At 41.4% G+C, this 18856-nt stretch overlaps 2 protein-coding genes across 2 annotated transcripts in view; both read right to left on the bottom strand.

The window, feature by feature from the left end:
- The window catches only part of mast3b (microtubule associated serine/threonine kinase 3b), a 36869-nt gene extending 21081 nt beyond the window's left edge, over positions 1–15788 (bottom strand). The window contains exons 1-4 of the mRNA XM_085371986.1: positions 15500–15788; positions 13000–13089; positions 3058–3146; positions 509–581 (exon numbers count right to left, since the gene is read on the bottom strand). Coding sequence (XP_085228112.1) covers positions 509–581; positions 3058–3146; positions 13000–13089; positions 15500–15546 — 299 coding nt within the window. The 5' untranslated portion in view covers positions 15547–15788. The remainder of the gene's footprint in view (positions 1–508; positions 582–3057; positions 3147–12999; positions 13090–15499) is intronic.
- LOC146617916 (N-acetyllactosaminide beta-1,3-N-acetylglucosaminyltransferase 3-like) overlaps positions 1–18856 on the bottom strand; it is a 115815-nt gene that overhangs the window by 76725 nt on the left and 20234 nt on the right. The window lies entirely within an intron of this gene.

Here is an 18856-nt window from a genome sequence, read left to right as displayed (position 1 = left end):
GACCCCCTACGTGTAGTGGGAAAGAAAAGCTTTCTTTTAACAAGAAGAAAACTTTGACAGGTGGTTTCTTCTTCTTAAAAGGGGAAAACCAGACTAAAGTTGACTTGACTGATGTGCTAGCACCATTAACTTCGACCACTGTTGACCCTTGACATCATCCTCTACCAGCACAATCCCAACAACCTTCACTGTAAGAGTTGCCAGTTCCAGGAACTTCAAAAATACATCATAAAGCGATTGATTTTAATTATATCTTTAAAAATACTCACTTGTTGTTGTGCTGATTTTACTTTGTATACAAGTGTAATATGATGGATTTTATGGTTCAAACTTTTAATCGAATGACACATGACCTTTTTACTTTTAAGTTTCATTGCAGTATTTCTGCCACATTCAACATGTGGCTTTCTCTTAACAGCAGTGATGCTGATTAATGTCCATCATCCAACAGAATAAAGCAAACACTAAACTCCAGGGGAACAATTTTTAAGAAGCATTGCCGACATACCTTCGGGCAAATGGAAAGTTGAGGAAGGCACTGGTCGACACATTTCGTGGACTGTCTAAAGGACTGCTGGCGGCTGAAAGACATAAAAACATAAATGAAAGTTAGCACTGTAATAACATACGAGAAAATGGAACGGAAAACAGATAACATCATGTTTATGCAGTAACCTATCATCAGTGCAAAACTAGCACGAATGGTCCAACATATCATTTTGATATTACTTTTTCAAATGTTGCTTCCAGTCTACTAAGGCTCTCGATTCATGGAGAAGCCTCATCCTGCTTGGCTTTGTTTGAGTCTGCAGATTTGGGTACACTAGAGACCATAGTGTGTTTACATGCGAGTGTTGAGTGCCCAATTAGAGTGCGACTGCACTCCATTATTAGCTCATCCTTAGCGTGATTGAGTTCAAAAGGAAGCACAGCTACATACTGCTGTTATGAGGATACGAACGTTATTTTTTCCTGCTGCTTCATTGCATTCAGGGGCTTTAGAGCATCTGCTGCTGATTTCGAAAGCAGGAGGGCAAAATCAAGCATTTCAGTATCTCCTGTCCCTTAACTATGTTACAAGTTCATGAAAATTGCTATTTTATGGCCTTCAAACTGAGTTATCTTTGGTATTTTTCATAAATTCATCTAAAGAAATTAGAAAATATTGTGTTTCTTACAAGGCAGCTCGTAACAAAGTGTTAAAGATACAACTTAAAACTAGTTCTTCACTAAGTTCTCTGTTATTTGTAGACTCAACAGTGATTCTTCTTTTTTTCTTTTTTTTAGAAGACAAGACGAGAATTCAACCCTGGCAAACAGCAGCCCCCATCTGTCTATCTGTGATGTTAGGCTGAAAATAATTAAGGTGGGAAGCAATACAGATGCCAGCTGGGTGAACAAATGCTGTTCTGCAGCACTTGATGTAGAAAATTAACGGTTGTAGTCAGTATTTTTCAGACTTGTAGACTAGTCGACTAGTCTGAAATACAAACAAATAAGTGGTCGGCAGTCTTTCACGACAGAACTTAGAAAACACGCCGATATGGAACATATCGAAGAAAAACACGAGGTCATTTTAAATTTGAGCAGCAACACTTCACCAAAAGTTTGGAGGGGGCCATATTTACCACTTTTGGTTGCTTTTCATTTGTGTAGGAAAGCTTAGGGACCTTTAGGGAGTTGTGTTTGTTATTTTTGGCAATGCTCACTGCTGAAGCAAATAAATGGTTGCTTAGCACTTTAAAAGATACTACTGTTTGTGTTCTTTCTTGGGTGGTGCGTGAGTGGGGCCAATTTCTTGTTGCGTTCAATACACGCCTAGACTAAGAACGTAACAGTAGCATCTGCTCTTCTTTTAACAACAGTGTGAAACCGTCTGGGAACTGAGAACACCAGCTGTTGGACTTTTGGGAGAGCAATGTTGTCCAGTTCTTGTCTGATACAGGATTATGTTTGCTCAACAGTCTTGACTCTTGTTCAGTGTATTTTTCATCTCATGATGCACAAAATATTTTCCAGTGATGAAAGGTCTGGACTGCAGGCCGGTCAGTTCAGCACCCAGCTCTTGTACTATGAAAAGCAAGTGGTTGTAGGAGAAAGATGTACTCTGGATGAAAGCAAACGTTGATTTAAAACTTGTTAATACTTTTTAAGACTGATGGTGCCTTTCCATGGATTTCTAAAATAATTTCAAATTATGATTTATCTGATCACAAAACAGCTTTCCACTTTGGCCCAAACCATTTTAAATGAGCTTTGTCCCAAAGAAGACAGTGTTGTTTCTCAATCGTGTTCACATATGGCTTTGCCCATGTAGTGATTTCCATGACAGAATCATGCCTGTTTTTAAAGCAGTGCTGGCTCAGGGCCAGAAAATCGCAGGAATCTAATATTGATTTTTTTACCTTTGCCTTACACACAGAAATTTCTCCAGATTCTTTGACTCTTTTGACAATATTATGTACTGTAGATGATGATATATTTGAAAGTCTATGTAATTTTAGGTTGAGGAACATTATTAAGAAATTCTTTCACAATTTCTAGATGCGTTTTTTGCCAAATGATGAACCTCTGCCCATCTTTGTTTCAGGGAAACTTTAAGATGCTCTTTTTATACCCAATCGTGTTACTTGCCAATTACCCTAATTAGTTACAAAATGTTCCTCCAGCTGCTTCATATTAGTACCACTCACTTTTCCAGCCTTATGTTGCTGCTGTCCCAGCTCTTTTAAAATACGTCACTGCCATCAAATTCAAAATAAGCTCTGATTTTTTGCCACGAAACAGTAAAATGTCTCACTCTAAAAATCTGATATTTTCTATGTTCTAATGTGTTTTTGAGAAATGCAGATCATTGCATTATGAATTTATATACATTTTACGCAGCACTTTTTTGGGATTGGGGTCGTACAACTCTGAAAATCCTTCTTCTCAACGCTGGTAAGGTGAGATGGAAACAAGCAAAGCAAACGCTTCTATAGCAACAGTTCATTCTTTCATCGGTTTGACTGGCCGGTGCAGTGCCGAGATTTTGGAAAACACTGAAACAGGTCTTACCAGTTTGGAGTGAAAGTGGAGAGAGCGGCCGGGAAAGCGTAGGCGACGGCGTCCCGACACCGAGGCTCTTCCTGTTGCTGCTGCGACAGCTGGAGCACAAACAGCAAAAAGAGAAACCTCAACAGCCTGTCACAGTCAAAACATATCACTTATCTGCATCTGCCATCACAATTTATATACAAGTGTTTCTGTAGTAGTTTGAATACTAAGTGACTGCTGTATTCTGCAGATGAAAATAACCTAACATTGGCCTCAGTAGGGTAATCTGTGCCCTGCAGGTGTAGCAGCATGCTGACAAATTAGTTGCAGTGTTACGTTCATGATCAGTGAATAACAAAGCTTTATTTCTTCTCATTATGTCCTCAACAAGGTCCCTTTAAAACCTGCAACATTCTCACTTTTAAAATAATGACAGCAGCTCCACACCTTAACACAGAGCACTGTATGAAACACACTGATAATACCAGCAGCTCTTTTAACTGACGGGAAGAACGATATGGCAATGCCAGAAAATAATAACCTGTTGGTTTCCTTCAAAGTGAGCGTAATCGCTGCTGCCCTGACTTCTTCCACCTATAATTACAGGTCTGAGTCATCTGAGTCTTCCAGTGTTTCGGATTGGCTTTAAGTATGTGTGTTGAGCAGCAGCTTGTCGACACAAAAGGCTCATGACAGTGTAACTCTGAGGAGATTAAGCAGACACTTGACCTCTATCGTAGCAGACCGTTATCCTCCAAGCTGTGACGGTTGAAAAAACACAGAGTAACACCAAAACATGTCTGTTTTGTGTGCACACTGGAAGGAGAAATGGGGGTAAATGGTGCTGTGGAGATAGGACATGGATGTAGAGTGTGCAATCCTCATATAACTACGTATTATTAAACAAAACAAACATAGCGATATTCCTGAAAAACACGTCAAAATTTGTTGTCGGTGTTTACCATCTTTAGGATGTCCTTACATTATTAATTTCATTTCAGTATTTTTTTTACTGTTTCTTGCAATCGCCTGTTTGTTTTAAAGGCAGGAATTTCCATCGTTAATTAGCAAAAAAGACCTTTTTCAGACATTGCTGCAAATCTACTGCAGGGTGCCAGCCTATCACAGGGCTAACTCACTGCGACATTCACGCTCACCATCACACCCACGCCTAATTTAGGATCATCAGCTGACCTAACATGCGTGGCTTGTGACTGTGGTGGGAAGCCAGAGTAAAACCATGTCGACATGGGACCAACATGCTAAGACCTGCACTTTAGGTCATCTGAAGATCATTAATTTTCTGGACCCATATACCTTCAGCCTGAGGCTTAATTTTTTACTGGTTTGAACACAACCAATAAACAACACTGTGTTTGGCGATTCTTGACCAAATGGGTCTGAAAATGATCTACTGTACTGTCTTTTGCGCAAGATTAGAAGGGTGTTTAGCATTCTGTTTAGTCATATGTTGCATCTGTTCGTTTTATTAGTATTTCTCAAGATTATATGAGAGAAAGAAACTAAAGAAAGTAGATCCCTTTTTAAACAATAAGTTTCCAATATTTAAATGCTAATACTAGTAGCAATGCTGTCAGACAAGTAAATAATAAACAGAATACCAATGTATCACCACAATTCACAGGTTACTGCACAGAAAATAACAAATGTGACCTTGATCTATACCACAGTTTGATAGAAGACCCGTTTGATGATCAATTGTGACCAATGCTGTAGGAGAACTAGCAAGTCTTGAAAATTGTAGACGGACGATTGACGCCTTGCAATGAAATTAGCTCCACAGTTCTTCAGCTGAATGACCTATTATCATTTTTTTCTTTCAGCTGCTCCCTTCAGAGGTCACCACAGCGGATCATCTGCCTCCCTCTCACCCTCTTCTGTCGCATCAACCCTCTGCATGTCCTCCATCCCTACATCCATGAGCCTCCTCTGAGGTCTTCCTTTTTTCCTTCTTCCTGGCAACTCCATCTCCAACATCCTTAGTCAAATAATTCCACTAGCCCTCCTCTGCAGATGTCCAAAACCGTCTCAACCTTGCCTCTCTGTCTGTCAACCTGAACTGTCCCTCTGATACCGATCTTCTCCATCTTTAGCTCTGTTTGTCTTCCTGTCAGTGCCACCATCTTCAAACAGTCCTCAAATTCAAATTCATACTCCAATGGATGCATTACAGAGCATCTTTGTGACCTCTACACTTCTCCATCAGCACCCTCAGAGCAAACGTGCTCTTTTTCAGCATGAAGCCATAGTGCTGCTTCTCTTCTTATCTACCTTTAATGACTCTTTCACCATATCTTGATAGTATGGCTGATAGTGTTACTACAGTCCTGCACATCATTCTAGAAAATTGGTATCAATACACTTCTTCTCAGTTACCCAGGCATCCTCTTGCTCTCCAAGATTGTAATTACCAGCCTGGTTAAAAATGCCACTGCCCTCTCTCCTGGAAATCTGCATACCTCTACAGGTATGCCAGCTGGACATGCTTACATAACCACCTTTTCACTCTTAATCTTCCTTCACTGCTGCCCTCACTTCTCCTCACTAATCTTCTTCACTTCCTTATTCACTTGCTTTCCTCGATCTGTCCTCAATCTCTCAGTTCCTTCATTCATTAGGCCCTCTAAGTACTCCTAACTTCTCTGCACACTCCATTCACTCGTTATTACATTTCCATTCCGGTCCTTTAATCACCCTAACCTGCTGCACATCCTTTCAAGCTCAATAGCTCGTGTTAACCTAATACTATTGATGAGCTAATTCTTTCTTTACTTTATTATTTTTTTTCCTCTTTCCTTTCTTAACACTTACCAAAAATACAGCATTCATAGCCCAGTACAGATGAGCGTTAAGAACCACAGCTTGCGTTTTTTATGTGTTTTGTTTTTTTTCTCTGCTCACTGGAATTTAACTCAACCAGTGAGATAATTTCCGCCTTCAGAGCACCTCTGCCTTGAGACGCGTTTATGTAACTACAACTGTAATCTGCAGGCAAATGCATGACACACCAGCATGACAGATCAAGAGAGAAAACTCATGAGAGCCACAATCCAAAAAGGATGCCCTTCTGTCACCGGACTCAAGCCTGAAGGGGGGGGGGGGTGTGCACGCTGACCGCAGCCGCGGGCCCAGCTTGGTCAACAGATGTCCACCACTGTGTGTGTGTTTGAGAAGGAAAAAGGAGGGAATGCTAAATAATCCCCTAAAAGGAGGAAATTCGACATTTCAAAGTTGCTGGTCCAAGCACTCCGTTCCAAATTTATGATGCAGATAAAATGAAGCAAATACCTTCTGATGTTTTAGAGTCCACAAGATGAATTGAGAAAAATCACCTGATTAAATAACTTCTGGATGCACTGATAAAAAAAATCTCAATATCTAAGATGTCCAGCTGCACATTTAAAGTATTTGATAGCCAGAGGGGCTTTTTCAGACTGTGCCCCGCACGTTCTGGACAGCATATCAATCACTGGATGACACTAATCACTAGTGATCCTGTGTGACATCCTGCACAAGGAAGTTAACAGGTGCAGACCTTATCTCCAGTCAGCCAACAGTAAACACAATACATTACACCTAAATATGACTTCCAGGCAGTCATTATAACCCTAATCCCAAATCCAACGTGCAGCACACCAATCTAAACAGGGATCCGCACATATAATTTTATTATTTAGTCTATCCACACAGCTTTATGTGCCAGCTGCAAAGTGCATCCACTGACAAACACATGCAGACCTGCTGTCATGCTACATCCAATTTCAACAAAGGAAACTGCACACCGCGCCTATTATTTTAAGCTCCTGCCTCTGAGAATATTGGCTTTATAGCAAATATTATCTGCAAACAGCTTCAGATACGATGTTTTCTTCATAACCACAAAAACAAAAGAGTAACAGAGAGCAAACACTGGATTAACGTTCAAGCGATCGGGTTGCTGCTCTGAAGCAGCAGCTAGCTCGTGTTGTTAAACGTAAACGGAGACGTTTGAGTGAGTTAGGATAGACTAATGTAATCCTATGTGGTAGCTTTTAAAGACTAAATAGCTATGTGGGCTAGTTTCAACCTCCGGTATGTCAACTTCTGATAAGTACCTCTTCGAGCGCTTCAGTAGCGACACCGAAACAAAAGGGGACTTGCTCTGGCTCGGCACCGCAGACCAGTGAATCGGATCCGACATGCTGGAGGATTTTCTTGCATAACCCCTCGTTTAAAGTTTATGCTGGTTTCAAAAAACACAAGCTCGACTTGATGTGAAATCCGCTCCCCCTCCAGCTGCTGCTGCTAATACTGCTTCTCTCCCCACCATCGTCTCTGCTTCTTCTTCGTCTTCTTCTTTTCGGCGGTTCCGTTTGTATTCAAGCCGGAGTCAAACCGCCTCGTGCCGTCCCAACATCTCCGGAGCAGCCGTTACATCCTCCGGTCTGACGGAAAGCGCTACACCCGGGACATCACGTCCTTCGCGGCTTGTCGGTTAAGCGATACCGCTGAAAACAGCCTCTCAGCCCGCGGTACTTTGTCCACACCGTGTCCGCTCGCTGCGTGTCTCTGCGCATGAGGAAGCTGGAGACAAGTGCTGCGTTCAAGCGCCGCTCGTTACGTTCGCTACGCACTGCCGCAAAAGTCTGCTCAAGTTTTAGGGCTTTTTAACTGACTTGTGTTTTTGTCGCTTCTCTTATGTTAGCTAATTCTTACAAAACAGTTTAAAATGGACAGTGGCAATCCCCTAAAAGCCTGACAAACAGTTCTGAGTCCAGTTATATTCTCATATGCAATGGTTTAAAAATGTATGTATATTGTATTCATATTAATTTTTGTGTGCAGCACTCGATTTAACAGCTCTTTTCCATATCTCCACTCTGTTCTCATCCATAAAGTGCTTTAAAACCTGAACATTATGACTAACAGCTGGATCTTCTAGTTTCAGTGCAGCTAGCCAAACAAGGAAGAGCCAATTGCTGCTAAACATACAGTTAAAGTGGACAGTATAGCCTTGATTACTTAACATGAAACTCGTTGTTGGAGCCAAAGACCACACAACACACTGATTTTTAGTTTTAGTGTCTTTATTTCCCCCTGAGTTATTGGTTCTGTTAATAATTAGCTAACATAAATAAATGTAAATCTATCAGCACAAGGTGGCGTTAATCATGTTCTAAAAGGTTCAACTTTAAGCACTTAAATCCAGCTACACAAATAGTTGTTTTGGTATTTGCACAACTGATTGCTATTTCTGCCCAATAAATGTGACTGGGTATCAAAAACTGTGAGTGCACGTGGTGTAGTGTTTGATTTTAGTTTAATAGATAATCCTCAATGAGCCCCACATTCAAATATGCAACCATACTGTACCTCCTGATGAATAATACTTCATTTATGTGCGCTGTGGGTATATATATTTGTATTTGTGTGTACTGTAGTTAGGCTGTTGTGGGGCAGGTATATTGTCATCAGTGTCAACAGAGCTTTCTTTCAGTTTCAGTGCTTTCACGTGTATTGGACAATAGACAACTAGAATAGAAGCAGCTTTGCCTAAACTTGGGATCTGTTAATGTCCTAATTATTCTGATTCCGTACCAATAATAACACTTCACTTTAGCCAGGACATGCACAAAAAGATAACATAAAAGATAACATTGATGGCAATATTTTAGTGTGCACTGGATCTGGCTAAGTAATTTCCCAGAGTGGAAGCAAAGGTATTAATTTCAGTTATAGTCAGAAACCCAGCCCCGATTTGTTGGTCCCAGTGCTGACTACAAATGAGACTTGCTGGCCTGTAAGGGGGTTTCTGTCTATCTGTCTCTGCTAAAGATGCAAAAGTAATATTATTTGTAAGACTGAAAGTGTGAGTCATGTAAAGATACCAAATAAATACAACATTCCTGTAGCAGATTAATAAAATAAAGCTTTCAGTCATGCTGTTTTCTGTATGATTAATGACCCTGGGATTTTGAAACAGAGGTGGGGGAGAAGTGTTGGTTTGCCATAACTGCAGCTAAAGACTCTAACAGACGGTGCTGCAGCTCAGATTACAAAAGCAGAGCAAAGAAAAAAAACTGACACCACTGAAGACTGGGAGTACAAATCCAAACCACGCTGACTCCTACCACGCAAACGTGCTAGAAACCTGCTAAAAGCTGTTTTTTTCTACTTTCTATCTTGACTATTTATAACCTACATTAGCCTGAGACAGCCACTCTTTTCATATAGGCTTCAGATAGGTCAAAACGTAGCTTGAATTCTTTTAGTATGTATGATTATACCTCTCTGTGTGGAAGGGTTATAATCATATAACTGCAAAATTAACATAATATTGAAAAAATAGTCGCGTAAACCTGTGTGTAAACGAGACAGGACAATATGCAGATATCAACAATCCCCCTTTTAAAATCATTTAATCATAATAATTAGCAATGAACTGGAAAATGAATCTAATTTTTTTTTGTTCTCCTGTTTAAAATAGTTTATTTTTTCTGTATTTCTTTAATAACCTGGTGTACTGCCATGTAAACAATAACAACAGTGCAAGATCATTGTTACGTTTTTAAGTTTCCATAGAAAATCTTGTCCAAATAGACCAAGAATAATTAAAACGTGTAATATAGAGAGAGAGCAGCCTTTATATGTTTTATGATTAGTTGTGCTGCAAACGTGCAAACTATCCTTTTATGATGTAATACGAGTAAACTTACAGATGCTGCTTGCATTCATACCTTAGGGATAATTTCCTACAAAACTTGAAAGCAGCATAAGATGTTGCTGGGGTATACCATTAGGAGCCTGGTAGAGGGAAGTTCCAGATAAACTTATTGAATAGTGGTACATTCCACTGCACAAACTACATCCAGTACTTGTGCACTTACTCTTGGCTTAGTACGCACGCGTACACACACACATACACACACACAGACAGATAGATAGATAGATAGATAGATAGATAGATAGATAGATAGATAGATAGATAGATAGATAGATAGATAGATAGATAGATAGATAGATAGATAGATAGATAGATAGATCTGCAACTTTTTGTTTCTCTAGTTATACTGCAGCACATCTATTTAAAGTCATCATTAGAAGTTTGCATGTACAACAGTTATTTCCCGACTGTTTTTGTAGTTAGTTATTTTTTACCTGACCTTAAAACTTCATTATGTATAAGATTAGAAGTGTCAAGTTAGAGTCTCAGACCAACCAGGCCTAAAAATAAAACCTTCTTACACCTCTGCACATAATAATAACGTTACTCTTTAAAACGTAATCTCGTCATCTCTATGACCCAAAAACTAACTGAAATCTTTCTTTTATTTTAAGCTAACTGTAACCAAGCACCTTACCTTGACAAAAAGAGGCATGTCTGTGTCTGAACCTATCTGATAACAAAGATAGAATATTGCATATTTTCAGGCTTGGTCATTTCTGCACTTTCCATCACAGCAGCTTTAAGTGGAATTTTATAGATATTTTCAGTGAAATGACTTTGTTACCACTGACATACCATTCATGACTGTTAGTGTCTCTATGCACATTATTTCCCACACAGTCAGGCCATTTTTCATTAAAGGCTTTAACATAAAGTCATGTGAAAAACAGAGTTTTTACAGGATTCTGAGCAGTCGTGTCTAAGCATACCTTCATGTGCTGTGATAGGAATTAAAAGGGTAAGGACAACCGATCATCAGCAAATGTAAACATCACCTCTATAAAAGCAGACATTTCAGTTTGCCGGTCTGGAGCATTTAAGTGTGTATGGACAAAGTGCCACATTCTTCCAGGAGTGGGCGTCCAGGCAAATTCACCTCAGGGTAAGACAGTGAAATGCTCGGAAGAAGCTGCTTTCACTTGCTCCCTTACTCACAAGGGGTCACCACAGCAAACAGAATGTCTATAGGGTCATTTTCGAAAAACTCACAGCCGATCAGGTTACAGTAAGTATTTACAAGTGAAAACATTCAAGATATCTGCAAGTCTACCCAGCAAATTCACCCCAAGGTCAGACTATGCAATGCAAACTGCAAAAAACTCAAAAGCTACAACTCAAACTCTACAGGCCTTAGTTAGTGTGTTAGACGTTAAAGTCAATAACAGTGCAATTAGCAAAACACAAAACAAGTATAACTTGTTTGTGATGGTTGCCAGGAGAAAGCCTTTTCTCTATCAAAAGAACATGGCAGTACAGCTTAGGGTTTACAAAGGCATCATGTTTGGCAAAAATCAAACACAGCACATCAGCACAAACACCTCACATCAATTATCAAGCATGGTGGAGGAGGAGTGATGATGTGGGCTTGTTTTGAAGCCACAAGGCCTGGGCACATTGCAGTCATCGTATACCAAAGTATTCTAGAATCAAATGTGAGGCCATGTGGATGAGAGCTATGGCCAGAAATGGATAATTCAATGGGGCGAGCCAAGCACAGCAACAAATCTATAACAGAATGGCTGAAAAAGAAAAGAATCGAGGCGTTAACGATTTGGTTATATGCTGGCTATTTATGCACAGACCTTAAGAGAGCTACGCTAAAACGCCTGCAAACTTCAGTGAGCTGAAGCCACGCTGTAAAGAAAGGTAGACCAAAATTCCTCCACGATGATGTGAGAGACTGATGAAATCATGATTGCTTCAAGTTATTGCTGCTAAAGCTAATGAATAATTTTCACATGAAAAACTCTCTCTTTCACGTGACTCTACCAGATAGCTGGAATTTTTCGGTCCTGTTTCCAAACCTTTGGCACTTTATGTTATTTAATCTAATTTGAACTGGTTTCCAGTCAAATTTTAAATAAACTTCCATCTACCCTGACACAAAGAAACTCTGACGTGATTTACTTTTTTTGAGTCATCAAACAGGTTTTATTGGATATACAGCTCATACCGGGTGGCTATTTAGGGTGTGGCAGCTTAACATAATTTGTTCTTGTCTGTAGTTTAGGTTTAGGATTTGGCTATGCTGCCAAAAGATTAGAATGGGTAATACTGAAAATGAATCCTACGCCAGGCAAAAGGCATGTTGTCTTCTCACATTTTTTTTCCTTCAAGCCAAACTGCAGCACAATCACAGTATCTGATCCAAGGGTTGATGTTGGGAAATAAGAAATTTGCATACAAATACAGAATCTGATGCAAGAGAATGAGCATGTGCCTGGGTGGTGAAACAAATGCAAAACGGTGTTAAAAACACGAAGCCAGCAAATATGGAGCCGGTCATGCTGTGGAATCAGACTATGTCCATGTGCAAATGAATGCATGTTTTTTTGCATCCCTAGAAAAACTGTGCTCATTTTTCAGGAGAGCAAATGAGATTCATTACTGCTCAGTGTGTGGTGTGACAGCCTAGCGGTGCTCACACATCCAGAAACATGCTGGATGCAGCCGCCTCTGTTTGCAGTGTTGCCTTCCTCCACAGCACCCAGCACCGTTGCCAAGCAACCCACTAAGACTTAGAGACAACTAATAAACGACACATCTTCACTGGTGAAACAGAAGCACCTTCACATGCCAAAAAACAACAACAAGACAACAAAGAGCACACGACTCAAATGATATTTCTGACTTTTTCTGATCTCGTTTTTTTTCTCAAATAGGAAAAGCAACAGAAAAAAACACACCCAGATTGTGTTATTGTCATGTATATAAATGAGCAAATTATGATTTTTTTATGTCATATCGATCCAGTCAGGAATGATTTGGTGCATTTTTATGCACTATTCTGAAATAATAGTGCATAAAAGGATCAAAAGCAACCAAATAATAAGAGCTGTATTATTCTGAAATAAATGAAATTTAATTACACTTGCTGGCCCATGTTAACAGTAACATTAACATTACCTGTTCAGCAAATTGTCAGGGGTTTTTTTGTTTCTTTGTTTTTTAATTTAATTTAAAAATGGATAGGTTTAGTCCTTAGGAAGAGTTTACGTGTGACCTGGCTCTCTTACCTCCAGGGATGAAGGGTTTGTAGGGGGCTGCAGGGGCTGCATGGGCTGCATGGGCTCAGGAGGGTGGGGCTCTGGCATGTGGGTGACAAACTGTAAGAGCAAGACATGGTCACGTGCATTAGTGAGCTGGCTCAGCAACTTGGCCCGTCAGGTGTCTGTCATCATCAGTCAGTGCTGGAGCTTTGGCGCAAGGTTAGAGGCCGATGCCCGCCTCTCTCCAGCTGACATCACCACTGGGGCTGCCAAAGCCGATGCCCATCTGATAGCGCTGTTTATTTACAGGCTCGCTGGGTGCATCCCTGGATGCATCTGATTAGCCGGCTACTGATCTCGTGTGAGCTCTTACACAACAGGAAGTCAGCAGCTGCTTGTCAACACACCAGACAGGAAATTTCAGCATCCAACACACATTTATTGAACATGTAGCGCAATCTTTAACAGTGTTAGGAGATGCCTAAGATCAGATAAATCGAGGTTTGACTTCCTGAAATCAAAAACAACAATGCACTTGTAGTTCTTGCACACCCAAACCTGCACAGCACTGTCTCTAATGAATCTCAGCTACTACTTCACATCTTAATGCACGGTCGAGATAAGCAGGCCGAGCTTGCTCCAAAATCTGCATCTGTCTAACACTGACATAATGCGTGAAGTAATTCTCTCTCAGATTTAAGCTCTGCCTTCGGGGTTCCACAAAGCTGCTATTGTCTCAGTTCTGCAGAAGCTTCTCAGTGCTAAACACGGCCCTGGCTACCACAGCACTAATGAACATGTTGTCATAGTAATGCAGGGCGGACGGTAGGAAAAACAACTCCTCGCACAAAGACTGATCATTCTGTAGTGCCTCCTCATAATTAAGCAACATATGCGAGTCGTTCCACTGCATTTCATTTTGGCACGTCTTCTCCTTAAGACCCTTTAAAGAAAAGCCCCGAGTGGTGTTTGAGTGAATAATCTGTCAATTCCATACTGCATTTCAATTTTATCTCCAATCTTGTCCAGAGTGGAAAACAGAGCGGAAAATCTCAGACTGACTCATTTCAGATTTTCCTAAATGTTCAGGGAGGCTCTGATATTCAGACCGGCGGTAGCTACAAATCATCAGATAACATCCATTGGCTGTCCTTAAAAACTACAATCCAATTACAACTGTGCTCAGACCTAATGGCTTCTTATTATTCCACGTTATTCATATTTTACCTCATAAGATCCAAAGTGTCACTACGACTACAAATCTGGCTAAATACTCGAAGAGCACAATTCACCATAACAAAATCTATCTGAATGCCAGGAAAGTGTTACTTTTCACATTTGCACTTCCAGTAGTGGTTTGATTCAGCGGGTGCCATCATTAAGACCCTGAGACCCTCCCTGCTTGCGAAGCGTGAAACCTCCTCTGTATCTCAGAAGCTAAGGAGTGCCTAAAAATGAAATGAAACCAACGCATGCTCAGCCGAGATGGTCCACAGAGGAGGCAGATGGATGCATGGATCAGAGGATGATGAGGATGCGAGAAGGGAGCTCCTACGCCTTATGGATCAGCATCCCAGTGGGCAGCAGCAGCAGCAGGAACCCCCACCCCTCCCGCTCCCTAACCCCCTCCCTTTTCTCAATGCAAAAAAAAGGCTATATTCACTCAGAAGGAAGGGTGGGTGGACATAAGACTGCAGTCATGGGCTTTGATAGAGACAAAAATTACAGGTTAGCCAGCGTCTGTCCTGCTAAATAAAACACTGTCAGTGTGTGTTGTTCCTGTGGAAAGGCCACGATGTGATTCATGCAGGATTTGTGGACTGAGCTTTAAAAAAAGAGACAATAGAGAAGGAAAAAAACAGAAAGTCATATGAAATTAAACATTTGGTGAGATTAAAGGATTGGGAACCTGGATGAAGTCATTTCACGGACAAAATATGTCAACGCCATCACAAGTTTAGTGTTGTTTTCACTAGTTTGGCTTTACAAATTTAACCAGTTGTAAATTGAGCAAACACGGATCCAGTTCAAGGTTGGACAGCTTGATTTCTCCACTTCAGCTCAGTTTAAAGATTAACGCGCAGGGTGGGGGATCTGCCAATTTTAAGCCTGTGTCTTCCTGAGAGCACTGATGATGTTTCTAAAGACATAAAGGCTGCTGGTGAGACACCTGTTGACTCCTGAAGTCTCCAAAGCGCATCGTCTTCAAAATATGAGAATAAACCGAAGCCGTTACCAAGACAATGAGAATGCTATCACCCAGAGAGAGATTATTTTTACATCTTTCGTGCTCAGGTGGCTGTTTAACTTCACTGCGCAGCAGATAGCTGAAGGTTTGAATTAAAGCCACGGCGCATCTAAAACTCTGTTGACACCACGAGCGCGTTGTACACGAGCGCGTGAACGCTCCTATTTCTCACCTACTGCAACTTCAAATTCAGCAGCCACACATGACAGCTAGTGGTTTCACATCTGCAGCACAGCACGAAAACATTTTGTTTGTTTGTTTGAAAAAAGCAGAACTTACTCCAGAGTCAGAGAGGGGATCTTCAGTTTATCTCGTCTCGACTTCATTCTTCCTGAGCACCGAGCTGGGGCTTCACTTACCACAGCGCAGCAGCGCTCGGTCTCGCAGCCGGCTTCCAGCCACTCATCGCCGCCGTGGGGGACTAAAAATAACCCCTTTAACCAAGTATCGTTTCCCGGCGGCTTCAGCGGATTCCGGGTTGATTCTCCTTAGCAACAGATACAATAAAAGAACTTAAAAAAAGACAGTTACTGCCAGTTTTGCGCTTTTTGTTTGTTTGTTCCCCCCGTGCGTCTTTCAAGAGCACCGGAGAGCGAGCGACTGCCACAAAGCCGAGGGAACGATGGGTCACCGCTTACCTCCATGTGACTGGTGGGAAGGGAGGGAAGGGAGGAAAGCGAGGGGGAAGGGGGGTGGCCAAATCAATTTGGGCGGTGGGTGACAGCCATGTCAGAGTCGAGGTTGGGTGAGGACGAGAAATTCATGTCGAGAAGGAGGTTTTATTCACAAACCCGATGAGTCTGAATGCGCCCCGAGGTTTGGTCATTTCGTGTATCTTTGTATTTATTTAGGTGCGTTACGCGTTTTTTCACATTTCTATGCATCATATGGCATTAAAAAAACAACCTAATACAAGCGTTTCTTTTTTTTTTTACTGTCAACTCTGGAACCACGAACACTGGCAGGCTGCTGGTTGTGATGGAACTGGGGAATACCTCTGCCGGAGACCGTAACAGCTGCCGCACACCAAGATGCGCGCTTCTATTCGTGGAAGCACCGTGCACGCGCATGCGGGGACTGTCTTGCTGTTACGAGCCTTTATGTTGTGCGGATGTGTGGCAGCTGTGGCCACACCGGTCACTGAGGTGGACACGCAAAGCCCACACCTAGTTGCTACTATGCACAGATCTGATGCCCCTGCTGCCGGTTATAACAGATTTTGAGTGCACATAGACTTAAAAAAAAAATCACACTTAATAATAAGCCAGTTATGGATGGTGGCCCCTAGAGACAAAGCACGTGCAAAATCCAAAACACGTGCAAACGCCAAAACACATGCAAACTACAAAACACATGCAAACTACAAATCACAACGGAAGTGCTCCAGGACGCTAGGGGCAGTGTTGAGCTGTGTTTGTTACCTAGTAACTACACAAGCCAGGAAGTACCAATGACCGGATTTGGGGTCTGCAGCCATAAAGGCCGCACAGTGTTGCCAACTTAGCGACTTTGTCGCTAGTTTTCAGACCCCTTTCAGACCCCTTAAAAAAGACGCGAAAGCGCGTATCGCTTTTACTCTCAACAAGCAGCGGGTGCTGTAACGCAGTCAGTTCTTCTTTTACTCTTATGCTGTTTTGTGGATCACAAGGTTTAAAACTACTTATAAACACACACACAAAGTAACTCCACCAGAGTGCCTATTTTGGGTCACTTTTGCCGGTCCAAGCCCGGATAAAGGAGCAGGGTTGGAATTGTGACATTAAAAAAAACAATAATTGCTAAAAGAAATGTAATTTGTAGTTCTAAATAAACTCTAAATGCATTTAGGACGTTTTTTACTCACTTTATGTCTCTTCCACGATGCTATTTCTCTCTCCAACAACATAGGTTACAATTAGATTAGCATGACCAATTATGCAAATTAGGTGATGACGTCATTTAGCGACTTCTAGCGACTTTTAGGACAACCAATAGCGATTTTCCTTACTGAGGAGTTGGCAACACCGAGGCCGCATTTTAAGGTTACGATTACGTCACAGCGACACGACAAAGGCTGTCCCAATTCAAAGGCTGCTCGAAATGCGGCCAAATGTTTTTATAATGAAGAACATTTTAAAAAATTATTGTTGGCCAAATGTCGGGAAAGTTATGTGACATTAGCAATGTTTGTACTAACTTGGTTTTAAAGCCTTTACTTCAAAATATACGCCGTTCAATAGTTGACCTTAATCTTACAGAGAATGTGATGATTTTATGGATAAATAAAGTCAGTCATATATCCACAAACACAACAAGCTGAAAGTCAGTGATGCTGCTCGGTTTGCAGTCCTGAATATCACGGCACAAGCAGGATTCACTGCACTGTTAATGTTAGCTATGTTATATTTCTGCCTCTGTTCGGTGGTGTCGAGCCAAACGGACTTTAACGTGTGTTTGAACGAGCTGACGGTTCACTCGTTAAGCTGAAAGAAAGATGCTTTAATCACAGGAGTCACACATGTGTCCACTGTACCAGCTGGGAACTCTTCTTGCACTCGTAATAACACAAACGCTAAATCCTCCTGTTTGTAGCAGTGTATACACCTGAGACTGTCACCTGTCTGTCTGTCCTGCACTTCCTCTCTGTTTCTTTCTCTCTGATTGTGGAATAAAAGTATGAACATGTATTTATAAGTTACACTTGTGTTTGAATTAGAGCTGGGCGATAGAACGATAACGATATGTATCGCGATATAACTTTTACTCGATAGAGAAATTAAGCTATCGCGATAGACCTCGTCGCTCTTGTCCTCTTAAAAAAAAAAAAAAAAAAAAAAAAGATCAGCCAATCCAAATTAAGTAGCGCAGAGCCGAACCAATCACAGCCGCAGCGTCACGTCGCGTGACTTGTTACGTACAGCACAAGTGCCAAGCCGCACGTGTGTTTGTTTGGGAAGCAGGCAGCGGGTAATGGAGGAAATGAGTGTGCCGACTAGAAAAATCAACCGAGCGTGACCGAAGAGAAAACAGATGATGGTTCCAACGCCGGAGAGATTGTCGAACGGAAGAGCCATAGAAGTTCCGTAGTGTGAAGGTATTTCGGCTATTTCAAGTCTGACAAAAAACAGAGTAGCGTGCACTGTAAATTGTGCCGAAAGCAAGTCTGGAAATACAATAAACTGGTGCATGCGTCACACTGTGCGCCACGTTATTGTTTCGGTGAAATGAATTTCTACAATACTGTTAATTCTACTCTCTGCAGTGTTTAAATGCTTACATATACACACAGTTACTGTCCCTCCACACATACGACTCGGTTCTGCTTCTATGCTCCAGCTTTGTTTACTTTTTCCCACCGAGGCTTCTAGACTTCTGATTGGCCAACATTTCTGCACGGTTAGGAATCTAGCGCCACCTGCTGCTTTGGCATGTTCATAGCAGCGTTTTCCTTCATTTCTGCCTTTATGTGTGGACGGGATTATTTTTTAAAACGAAAACGGAAAATCTCCGTTTTCAAAAATACCCGTGTACGTGTGGACGTAGCCTCAGTCTCTGACTGGAAGCGCTAATTCGTCATTCGGCTTTTGTCAGACTAAAGTAACTGTTAAAACTGTTTGAAAAGCTAAGCTATACAACAAGGAGAGATTGAGAATTTCC

This window comes from Diplotaxodon limnothrissa, linkage group LG15 (assembly GCF_057381915.1).
Source record: "Diplotaxodon limnothrissa isolate DT_005_m linkage group LG15, D_limnothrissa_male_GT1.1, whole genome shotgun sequence".
Classification (NCBI taxonomy): domain Eukaryota; kingdom Metazoa; phylum Chordata; class Actinopteri; order Cichliformes; family Cichlidae; genus Diplotaxodon; species Diplotaxodon limnothrissa.
This window is presented reverse-complemented; position numbering and strand designations above follow the sequence as displayed.